At 28.4% G+C, this 12628-nt stretch overlaps 2 protein-coding genes across 2 annotated transcripts; both read right to left on the bottom strand.

Annotated features, from left to right (window-relative positions):
• Window positions 1-423: 423 nt before the first annotated feature.
• On the bottom strand, window positions 424-3533 carry LOC130940368 (amino acid transporter AVT6C-like). Its single transcript, XM_057868482.1, has 5 exons — window positions 3097-3533; window positions 2583-2735; window positions 2213-2416; window positions 1652-2120; window positions 424-790 (listed from the first exon to the last, which is right to left on the bottom strand). Exons 1-5 carry the CDS (start codon window positions 3461-3463, stop codon window positions 661-663), a joined length of 1323 nt encoding a protein of 440 aa, XP_057724465.1. The 5' UTR covers window positions 3464-3533; the 3' UTR covers window positions 424-660.
• A 3805-nt stretch (window positions 3534-7338) lies between these two features.
• On the bottom strand, window positions 7339-10682 carry LOC130940492 (amino acid transporter AVT6C-like). The gene is made up of 5 exons (XM_057868627.1): window positions 10187-10682; window positions 8921-9073; window positions 8620-8820; window positions 8010-8493; window positions 7339-7655 (listed from the first exon to the last, which is right to left on the bottom strand). Exons 1-5 carry the CDS (start codon window positions 10572-10574, stop codon window positions 7547-7549), a joined length of 1335 nt encoding a protein of 444 aa, XP_057724610.1. The 5' UTR covers window positions 10575-10682; the 3' UTR covers window positions 7339-7546.
• Between the last annotated feature and the right edge of the window lie 1946 nt (window positions 10683-12628).

Below are 12628 nucleotides of genomic sequence, written 5' to 3' on the forward strand. Positions count from 1 at the left end.
AAAAAGTAAAGTACAAATCGGAGGTCCGATTTGTTTGATAAAAAAAACTACAAATCGCATGGTCCGTTTTGTATTTTTAATTTTTTTTATTTTTGAAATAGAAATCGGATAGTCCGATTTCAACAGTAAAAATTTTTTTATTTTCAAAAACACAAATCGGATCATTCGATTTGTGATTGTTGATTTAAAAAATAAAATAAATCGGAGGAACCGATTTGTTCACACCATAACAATGAAAAACTTATCTCTTCTCCCATCATTGTGAGATGCACTCAGCTCTCTCCCACACAAAAAATAATAAGCGCTAATAAGACTCCACATCTTTTAGATTTTGATTGGGAATGTGAACATATATATATATATATATACTTGGGGATTGCATAATATTGTAATCAAAATTTGCAACAAAACAAGATCAAAAGGTACAACAACTGGAACCTTCCATCTCTCATATTATATTAGTCTCCTTGATAATTTACATTCTTTCATTATATATTATAGATGGCTCTATATGAAATTTGTACAACCAAATAAAAATGCCATCCAAGAACAAACTCAAGAAGCACAAGCACCTCAATTCTAGAATATAATTCTCTCACCACCTCAACCTCTTTTCTAATCAAAATTAATTTTTACAAATGAGGGAAAAAATTACATTATTCATGAGCTACTGCTACTGAAATAATTGCATATGTTGGTGGAGATGGCAATCACACTTGTTACTGCAGCTACTATAACCATAATTAGTGCTATCATTTTGTCCCTCTTTGTTGCTATACCAGGAGCATCTCTGTAATTGTTAAAAAAAGGGAAAAAGAAATTAGACAATCCTAGTTCCTAATCTGTCACGGTTATTTTTTAGCAGATATTAAGATATAATCAAGAATACAAACATGTTTGAAAAATAAGACCGATACAAAAATAATACATTTTGTTTTAAAACAAGTTATCTAATTTTTAAATAAAAAAGAAAAATATAAAATTTTTCTTGTATGTTTTATTGCTTATACAATATTTATATTTATATTAAAAAATACTATATACACATAAAAATTCAGATATCAAATTAATTATTATATATTTATATATAAATATATATTATTTTATAATATTTTTAATGTATATTTTATATTTTAACATATATTTTATAAAATTAACATACATAATATGATTAATTTATATCTATATATATAAAAAATAACCACCATATATTTAGATGTAATACATGTTATTTTATTATATATTTTATATTTTAAATATAATTATATAAGAACAATAATATATGACTAATAAATATTATCATTTTCAGTACATATTTAGTCAATAATAATTTATATTTATATTTATAAAAATTTACAAATATATATATATATATATATATATATATATATATATATATATATATATATTTACAACCTATATTTACTAAAATTTACCTACATAAGTCAATTCAAGTTTTGTATCCATTTTTTTAAGAATTTAGAAACATAAATAAGTAAAAATTATTTGTTGAACAGTCCCATTAAATGATGACTAAAATTAAAAGAAAAAACTAATGGCCCAAGAGTTTCTCTTTGTATAAATGATTATAAACATAATATGATTGATTTATATTTGTGACTTAAAACACTTAGAGAGGGTAATAAAGTACCTTAAAACAATTGAAGCAGGGAAGATGAAGGCAAGGCAGACAGCAGAAGTTGATCCAAGAAATTGAAAGAAGTACCAAATATCTGGAAGTGCTATAGCAAAAACATAGCTAGACACCAACAATGCGAGAGTAATGGTAAGAAATCTCTTGTTGTCTGTGGAAAGAAGAGGCTTCTTGGGGAAGAGGAACTCATCAATGTTGGCTCTCAATGAGAAGTTGAGCAAAGGGAACACCAACATCACATGGAAAGCATAGCTCAAACGGACCAATGTGTTAAGCAATGAACCAACAGCAGAACCACTAGCATTCTGATCAAAGTTTATGAGAATGTCTGATTCTATTGAATCACCAAACAACAGGTACCCAAATAGCCCTATTGCAAAGTATATTCCGGCACACAGCAACAATGCTATTCTAACCGCGTTCGTCATGTCTGATGGCTTCTCAAGCTCAAAACCAATTGGATGTACTGCAAAACATGGATCAATCTTAGCAAAATAGTATAATGTTATGGCCAAGAGTATCTTTCAATGAAGAGTTGGTTGATAGAAAGATGAGTACCATTGAAATGGAAAGTGTAGGCTGTGACAATGACAGGAACAGCTGTGAAGAGATCAAAGAAAGAAGTATTTTGATCCAATTGAGGAAAAAATCTAGGCGTTTGTGTGTGTCCTTGCACAATAGCAATAATAGCCATAACCGAACATATTCCAACAAATGCCACAGCAAGAAACGTTGATATTGCAGAGCTGAATTTCAACGACTCTGCCAAAAAGAAACCAAAATATAAGCATGCATGTTACACATGTGGCGCACATGCACCATACTAAGTCTCATAAATTTAAACGTATTAAGACGTGAATATCTATTGTGTTAAATAATTTATTTAAATATATTAAATTATCTAACCATTATGAACTGTGATATTTACCTACGCGACGGAACATGACCAAGGGAAGCATAACAAAAACCAAGACAATAAGGAGTGCAAATTCACGAGAATTCCACCATTGAATTCCAAACCATTGCTGCAAGATTCCCAAGTGTACTTCTCCTTCTCCTTGCTTCCCAGAAACAACATCACCTGTTCACTCAAAAATAACGTTATTAAACCCGGACAATAATTTCAAATAAAACAAACCAAAATCCCAATATTTTTAATTTAAACAAAAAAATAAGTTATTAGTACAGAATATATTAAAAATGAATTAAACAACATATATTTATATATAAAATAATTAGTCTACAAATAGTATTTTCCAAAAAAATAACTAAAGCTAAAAAATTTTGCTGAAGCTAAATTCTCACACTAATTATAGATTTTTTTTCTTAAATTAGCTAAAATATTCCCCGGCTCGAATTCATAACAACTAATAAGGAAATTAAGTTAGCTTATTTGATTACTTGAGAAAAGAAAATCAAAACAAATAAAGAAACATGCTTACCGATAATAATTAAGTACATAATTAAGCATCCAAGGTTAGTGATTATAACACCAACTTGTGCAGCAACTGCTCCTAACGAACCAAACGCCTCTCTCATCACGCCGGCATACGTCGTCGTTTCCCCGGAATGCGTGAACCTCATCAGAAACTCCACCGATATCTCCGCCAGAATCGCCGTTACAAATATCATCAAGAACGCCGGAACTACTCCCAGCACCTTCATCGTCGCCGGAACTGACATAATTCCCGCGCCAATTACGCTCGTCGCCACGTTGAACACGGCACCGGATACCGTCGCCGGAGGCACCTCCGCCACCAGCTTAGTAGCTGGCAAGAGTGGGACGCGTGCTCCGGCCACCGGGGACATTTTCACGGAAAATATGTCGCCGGAAGAGGAATAAGAGAGAAGAAGAAAGGAAGCAGCAGAAGCAGCTTTATTTTGCAGAAATTATTATTATTAACGTACAAAACCAGTGTTGGTTTTTATAGGCACGTGAGATGAATGATTGGGGTGTTTGGATTACCAATAATGCCCTCATAATGTGCACGTGCTAAACGTGAAGGTGTTAAGGGGGAAAGGGGTAGGATTGTAATTCCGATGAGGAGGTTCTGCGTGGTGCTTTTTGTTTGGTTAGTATAATATGCGATTGTGTGAGAGACAGGTTGGAATGGTGAATGGGGACGCGCAATGAATGTGGACGGAAAAGTGGTTGCTGTGAATGTTATACCCTTTTCCAGTTTTCCTCTTACTATTCGGCTTTTGGCTTATCAGATGATGTTCAACGTTTCTGTTTGTCATGGCTATTTCTGTCAATGTATATGTGTAAGTGAAACTCTGTATAATTAATTTCGATGGCGACCTGCCCTTCTATTTTATAGTTAGACTTAGAGAAGTAATTTTTAGTATTTTTATTATTATTTAGTTAGTATAAATATTAAATTATTTTTAATAAATAAATTTTATTAATTTATGTGTATAAATTTAAAAAAAATATGGATATAAATTATAAATTATTATTGATTAAATATCGACAAAAAATAATAATATTTATTAATTATGTAGTATTATTTTTATATATTAACACTCTTTTTATTTTAATTTTTGTTCTAAAATTAAGTCTTATTTTTAATTTTAAAAATCATTAATTATATTTTAGTTATTATATTTTCTATTATTAAAAAGTTAGAAGATTAAAAAATTAATTTAAAAATAGTACTTCAATTTTTTTATCTTTTTTATTTAATTAATTATATTTTAAAAAAATTCATAATCATCATAATATTTGTATAAAATTAAAAAAAATTAATATAAAATAGAGAGAATGTATTATTCAAGTAAGATAAATTCGATTCAAAATTTAAATTTGGAGGTGAATTAAGTGAGTTTGTATTATTATCAATTACATTAAATTTTTAGTTTTTTACATATTTTTTTATTTTGTCAGACTAAAAATTAATTTATGGTCGATCAAAGTTTTATTTAAATATTTTTTTTAAATAATGAGTTATTATATACATAAAGTAAAATTCAAATCATCTAACATTTATTTATGTAAATAAGTGAATTAACTTCTTAATTAAACCAAATTAATTCTAAACACGTAATTTTATATAATGGCTAATTTTTAATATCTATATAACATAATTAATTTCCAAATCTCTTTCCACCTAGTTCCATCATTCATCAACAATCATCCCACCACCTCTAGCTACTTCCTTCCCCTTCTAGGATTCCAGCACTGCACTCTTTATTTATGTTAGCTATTGCATTAGTAATAATGCTAAGAGATATAAGGTATCTATTCTAAACCTTTAGAAAAAAAAAGTAACAACAGTTTTACCTATGAAATTTGTCTTCAACTCCTCATCCAATATGAAATAAATTACTAGTCAAATTAGTTTTTGAAAGATAAGATATTTTTTAAATTCGTCCCTAAAATTTTTTTTTCAATCAAATTGATTCTTTAAAAATTACAAATTAATCATATCTGTCTTTCAGTTACTCCACTCACAATTTTTATCAACGATTAATGATGTAAAATGTTAACTAATTGCATATGTTCAATTAGATGTTGACTAAATATGTTTACGAAAATCTATCAATTTAGTCACTAGGTCGTATTAGGAATATGATTTTTATAATTGGAAAAAATGACTAAATTAATAAATTTTTATAAACATATTTGGTCAATATCCAATTAAACATATCAGGTATTATATATATTATCAATTAACGTTTTATAATATCAATCTTTGAAAAAAATTATTAATGGAGTGATCGGTAGACAAATATGATTAATTTGCAATCTTTGAAAGATCAATTTAATTGAAAAAATCTTTCAAAAATAAATTTGAAAAATATCTTATCTTTCGGAGACTAAATTGATTATTAACTCAATATGAAATTCACGCTGATAAAAATAAAACCACAATTCTCATTCTTTACATCAACCTCAACCCAAAACACCAAAAAACAAAAATGATGATGAAACCTCATTGGTGCCTTCTGTCTATCATTTTATAAACACCTCCCTTCCCCACTTATTTATGTCAAGTTACATCACACAGATCGATCTAGCATACCAGTAATTCATTTAATCGAAAACGCCTTTGCTTGCATTATTAGAATATTGAAATAATGGCCCCATTAAAGTGTATTGAACATGCACGTTATAGTGACATGGGAAGCAGGTAGCTACCACCACCACTAAAATTAAAAAGCAAAAACAAATTCAAAACTCAATAATGCGTGGTTTTTATCTAGAGCAATAATGCAATATCTTGCTCTCTACCATCGGCAGTAGTTTTGTTATACGTAATATTGTTTGTTTAATTAGTTAATATTTTTGCTTTTCTAACTCAAATATCTTAAAGTATTTAAGTTTAAATTCATACTAATTAATTATAATAATATATAATATATTGGATTAATAGATAAAATAGACTTAAATAATTGAGCTTCTTAAATTTTGACTAATTGAAACACCCAATTAAATAAACACAAAGTCACAAGACCTTTTAAATTTAAATTCTTAATTTTGCAAACTTTTTTTTTCAGAAATTCTAGCGGCCAATAACAGATTTTAGTAATTATTTGACCAACACAAATATTAAATTATCTTCAATAAATAAATTTTATTATTTATGTGTGTAATAAAAAATGTGGGTGTAAATTATATTGACTTATATGTGCAAACTCTATAAATATAGGTACAAATTATATGTTTCTTATATGGAAATACGGACAAATATGGGTTTAAATGATTGTTGGTAAAATTTTATGCTTAAAATAATAATATTTACTGTTCACGTAGTATTACTATTTACTGCTTTTCCTTATCTACTTAACTTAGTATTATTTTATTCTTTATGAGTTTTTATTGAATTTTTTTTACTAAACAAAGATATTCAAATATTCAATAATTATTATAGTTTTTAGTATTTATCATTTGAACTATAATTTTTTTAATATTTTTGTAGTTTATATATTTCAAATTTTTTACAACTATAATAATGAAAAATTAAAAAAATTAGTGTTTTTTTAAGAGGAAGGCTAATACATTAAAAGGAGAAAAATATAAATTCAATAATATCAACTCTCCAGTTGATAGTTCTACAACTCTAATAATTAAAAAAAAATGAGATACAACCTTCAAAAATTCAAAAAATCAAATTTAATAATAAATTTGATTTTAATTATTTGCAATGACATTTCAAAAAATAATTTGAAATTTTATAATAACATCCTAAATGAGGTTAGACAAAATTATTTTAAGTGAAACCTATACTAAAATTATTTAGACGATTATTCTTTATCTGTCATAATTTTTTTGCCCACCCTAAAATTATGTTCAAGCTCTGTCAGTGCTCTCTACCATTTATAAAACCCATAATAGAAATATTATATTCTTAACCTCATAAATATAGATTTCACACACTAAACATATTTTCCTGGTAATTAAAGGGCAAAAGCAAGAGATTTATAGAAAATTAAAATGAAAGATGAAGATGATTGTATATTTCTGATAACATATGTGTTAAAGATGTAATCATTTATCTCTTGTTAATTTAAATTTTTTAAATAAATAATTTTATAATATGATATTAAAACTTTTATAATTGAAAAATCTAAAATTTTATCTTTATTACATTCAAAATAAAAAGGTCATTCAGCATAAGATAGATTACAAAAATAAGCAAAAAATAAAGACAAAATATGAGACATAAAATAATTATTAAAGCTTTTATTCATACACTGAACTTACAAATGCAAATAATTTTATTAAAAAAAATTGGAATAATATTGATCACCGAATATAAGAAAAACACTCAAATGACCAAAGGGGGAAAATAAGAAGTTATATACATGTTGATTGCCTCTTAGATCCATAATGAGAGAGAGGAAAAAAGGAACTAAAAGAAAAAAGACAGTTCATTAATGTCAAGATGGTCAACCATACAAGTTGGTCCATATAGCAATTCCACTGGTCCCTACAGCCAAAACTATCACTACTATTGCCATCACTTGATCTTTTGTCTTTGATATGCCATGCGTATTCCTGTTTCATCAAAATTAGGAGAGAAAAATTCATATATATATATTATATAATTAGCATAAATATTAGTATATATTAGAAGAAAAACTCTTAGGAACTAGTAATTTTTAGTATTTTTGACTAGCACAAATACTAAATTATCTTTAACAAATAAATTTTATTAATTTATGTGTGTAGATTCTAAAAAATGTGAGTGCAAACTGTATTAATTCATGTGTATAAAATTTTAGTAAATATAAGTGTAAAGTGTAAACTATATGCTTCTTGTGTGTAAAACCCATGTAAATATGAGTGCAAATTATTACTGACAATATTTGCTGGACCATGTAACATTGTTCATATTAGAAAATGACATACCTTAGAATGATTGAGGCAGGGAAAATGAATGAGAGGCAAACAATGGTAGTAGAGCCTAAGAACTGAAAGAAATACCAAATGTTTGGAATTGCCACTGCCACCAAATATGTGAATGCTAGCAATCCAAGAGTTAATGACACAAATCTTGGTGTGTCTAATGCAAGAGGAGGTCTATTGTTATTATCATGATTTGAGAATGCAATAAGTTCATCAATGTTGGCCCTCAAGGAATAATTCATGATGGGGAATACAAGGGCAAGGTGGAGTGCATAGCTTAACCTAACTATGTCATTGAGCAATCTACCACCACTTGTGTTGGAGTTTTGGTCAAAGTTGACTAACATATCTGCCATGATTGAGTCTCCAAACAATAGGTAACCAAAGAAGCCAATTGCAAAGTATATGCCTACACATATCATCAATGCTATCCTCACTGCAAAATTCATGTCCCCTGGTTTTCCTAGCTCTGCTCTAATTGGATGAACTGCACCACCAAATATCATACAATTGTATATATTCAATATTCTTAAACTTGATGATTTAATTTCTTGGAGAAAAAAAGTAAAAAAAAAATGGATGATTTAAAGATGAATTTAAAGTAGTTACTAACCATTGACATGAAATCCAAAACCAGTGACAAAGACAGGGACAGTGGTGAAAAGATCAAGGACAGTGACTTGAGAGAAATCAGGAAGTAACCTCAGTGGCTGAGTTTTGCCGCACCACAATGCATAAAAAGCCATGGAAGAGCATATTGCAACAAACACCAATGCTAGTAGGATTGATATTGCTGAACTATACCTTAATGAATCTTTTTCCACATCAACACAAAACAACATCATATGCTTAATTAGTTAATCAACCAAACTTGTTACATTTTTCAATTTGAATAAGAATTAAAAATGACTTACCAACACGGCGTAACATAACAAGTGGGAGCATTATGAAAAGAGCAACTAGAAGAAGAGCAAAAGCGCGCGAGGTCCACCAGTGGATCCCAAACCATTCTTGAAGGATGCCCAAATGTGTGCTTCCTTTCCATTCATTTCCACACAGCACGTCTCCTACAAAACCATGCCCACTCAACTCAATCTTTCATTTTTCTTTTTCGACATTTTGAGGCTTATGATTTGGTGAAAACTCACGTGCAGTTGTCTTTATGTGAAGTTAATATTTAAAAATTGTTAGATAATTTGACAAGTTTTACTAAATTATCATCTAATAATTCTCAATTATCAGGTTCAATGAAAACAACTGCACGTAAGTCTTCACCTTACGCTTTTGTTTAGTATAGGAAAGAAATTACTCAATCTATCTATCAAAACACATTCAGAAGGAAGAAGGTTTTACATGGTATGTTTCGATGCCTTATCCAATTGTAGGATTCTACATTTCACCACCAATGGACTCAAGGCCTTTGTTAGGACATCGATTTTCTAATACTATCTATAAAGTCCTATATCAATTAGAGAAGAAAATGCAGCATGTTTTATAAAAATGTAGATACTCTTTTTTGAGTGTGTTTTAATAAGTTAAGTGGTTTCGTTCATCTTTGGCTAATTATTTTTTGTTACCAAACATTTTCGTAAAGAGTCAAAACGGATAATATCTTTAAACAGGTGAACTAGACTATTACACATGCATACACAGTTCTACCAATTTTTTCTTTTGTATTTTTACTTCAGCAACTGTTTTAATACTTTTGTCCTATGATTATTACTAAATATAGTCTAAGAGTGAACTAAATATAAATACATATTTGTACAGCAGCTGAAATTTTGATTACACAGTACTCTGAACTATAACAAGATTGGCCCATAACAAGTTTGGCCCCACATACAATCTACCAAAAACTCAGTAATGCAACATTCATAGTTTCATACCATACCGCAATTAATACCATCTATCAACCTCTGATATGTATTAATTGCAGCTTAATCTCACCAAACCATTAGGCCAACCAAGTAATTAATTTTTATAGACTATCATAAAAATCTATTCCAGCTTTTCCTTATCCGTTATCCCAAATTTGCTTAAAATAGGAAATAAAAAAAAGAGACAAAATTGGAAAAATCCATATTTAGCCTATAGAAAAAGGAACAAGAGGAGAAAATTGAATAGAAATTGTTGATGAATGATGATTAATTAATTAAGAAAGAAAGTAAAGAAGAACTGACCGAGAATAATGAAGTAAATGATAAGAACACCAAGGTTTGTTATGATGACACAAATCTTGACGGCAAGGGAGCCCAATGAGCCAAATGATTCACCAACCATGGAAGCATATGTAAGAGATTTTCCATGTGCGGTGTACCTTAACATAAACTCCACGGTGACATCGGTTACCAACGCCACAAAAACAATAAGAATGAAGCCAGGGAGTATGCCCAGAACCTTGATGGTTGCCGGAATCGACATGATTCCGGCACCGATCATGGTGGTTGAGATGTTGAAGACTGCCCCGGAAATGGACCCATGTTGTTGAGAATCTTCCTGGGAGTCGTCGAGGAGAGGGACATTAACTTGGGTGGCGGTTGTGGTTATTGTGTTGGGTTCCAATTTCATTGTGGATTCAATGTTGACAGAGAATTCTGAATTCTCATCTTTATCTCTTCTTCTTCTTCTTCCACGTTGTCTGTCCTATCTTAGTTTCTTAGTTGTCAATTATTGGGCACGCCAATCTCATGCTCCCTTCATAGAATAAAAACCCACATGTTAATTTTCTTTAATTATATAAGACCATCAAAAATTATTATTTTTAGTTATTAATTAATTATTAATATTTAAAAAATATAAATTTTGTTCAAATAAAAAATGTATTAAAATATATTATTAGATTATTAAAATAAAAAATTAAATTAATAATTAAAAATAATAACAAAAATAATTATTTAATATTTTTTTAAAATAATAAATTGAGAAATGATACATCATTTTTTGTTTGCTCAATATACAAAGACAACGCTTTGCTGTTTATTTTAGGGGGGAGAATATAGTAAATGTCCCTAAAATTTATCCAAAGATTTAATTTTAATTTAAAAATTTAAAATATTTCAGTTTTGTCTCGAATAATTAAAAAAAGGGCAATTTACTTAAATAAAATGGTTGAGATAAATCTTTACTCAAATGTAACAATTGTAATTCCTTTATTTACGTGTCCTGATTCATTATTATGTAAACCGTAGTAAGTTACCAGGTTTTACTTTTTATATATAAACCGTAGTAGGTAAGCACGATTTATAAAGTAACTAAAATGAGCATAAACGGTGATAACTAAGTACAGTTTACGAAGATAGAACTTTTATCATAAAACCTTATTACTTTTTAGAAAGGGACATGTAAATACAAAAATTTTTGTTACTTGCCACGGTTTATGAAGAGAAAAATTTTATACATATGAGTGAAATTCAAGTTGCTGAAGAGAAGTATTTTACAATGGCAAGTGAGGAAGAGAATTTTCTAAATAATAAGGGCAAATCACACTATTAAACCAGAATGGAAGAGAAATTACGTGATTCAACCAAAGAAAAAAAAATGTAACATAGATAACTAAAAGCGTGTTTTAATCTAATTCGAATCAAACTAATTCGAATTACAAACCAACAGTAATTCGAAGTTGATTAATTCCAAATATGCAGCCAAAATTTGTACTTAATTCGAACCTACCTGATTCGAATAATGCATACAGGTTGATCTAGGGTAGTTCGAATTACACTCATTCGAATTAGAAGGGATGCAATTCGAATTACATTTAAAAAAACAAAATTATCTAGAATATTGGATCAACTCAATGTTAATCAGATTTTTTATTTCTATTATAAAATATAAAAAAAATTTAATTCTAAAAAAAATCATGTTATTTTTTAGGATTTAACTTTTTTATTGTGTTTTCGTAAAGTTTGCACAAAATTCACCTATCACATTAACTAAACTTATTTATTTACATAAAATTTGTTTATCGACTCAACAAACTTGTTTACGTTTTAATACGATTTAAATTTTATTAGTATATTTTTATTTTTAATAAATTTAATTTTATTTAAATAATCATTAATCATTATTAGTCTCTATAGTTTTGCCTCTATTTAGGTAAATTGTCCTTAAAAAAATTTAGTAGTGCCAGTGTGTTTTTTCAACTATACTAAAAAATCCTTAAAAATTAGTAATTCGTATAAAATATATATTAAAAAGATTTAATTACTTTATTAGTCTCTATAGTTTTGCAAAATTTTTAATTAGGTCTCTATACTTTTGTTTTTTCAATTTAGTCCTTGCACCAATTTTTTTTTAATTAGGTTTCTCTTAATAGTAATTGGTTTAATTGTGTTAAGGGAGAAGAAGTCAAAACTTAAGTAACAGATTACATGAAGTCAGTAAAATTCTGTTATGAGAAGAATTCAGTTAGAGTGGCTGTTAGAGGTTGTTAGAGGGTATTAGTGCAGTTTTTATTAAGTTATAAAATAGGAGCTAAGTGGCTTTGTATAATAACTCTCTAATAACACATTTTTCTCATTCTGATCTGAATCAATTTTGGTCATTACTTTCTCTGCATCATTCTCTCCTTTTTTGGCATAAGTGTTCTTTCTTAATAGGTGCAAGATCACTTACATGGTATCAAG

The sequence above is a fragment of the Arachis stenosperma genome, chromosome 7, assembly GCF_014773155.1.
Source record: "Arachis stenosperma cultivar V10309 chromosome 7, arast.V10309.gnm1.PFL2, whole genome shotgun sequence".
In the NCBI taxonomy this organism is placed as follows: domain Eukaryota; kingdom Viridiplantae; phylum Streptophyta; class Magnoliopsida; order Fabales; family Fabaceae; genus Arachis; species Arachis stenosperma.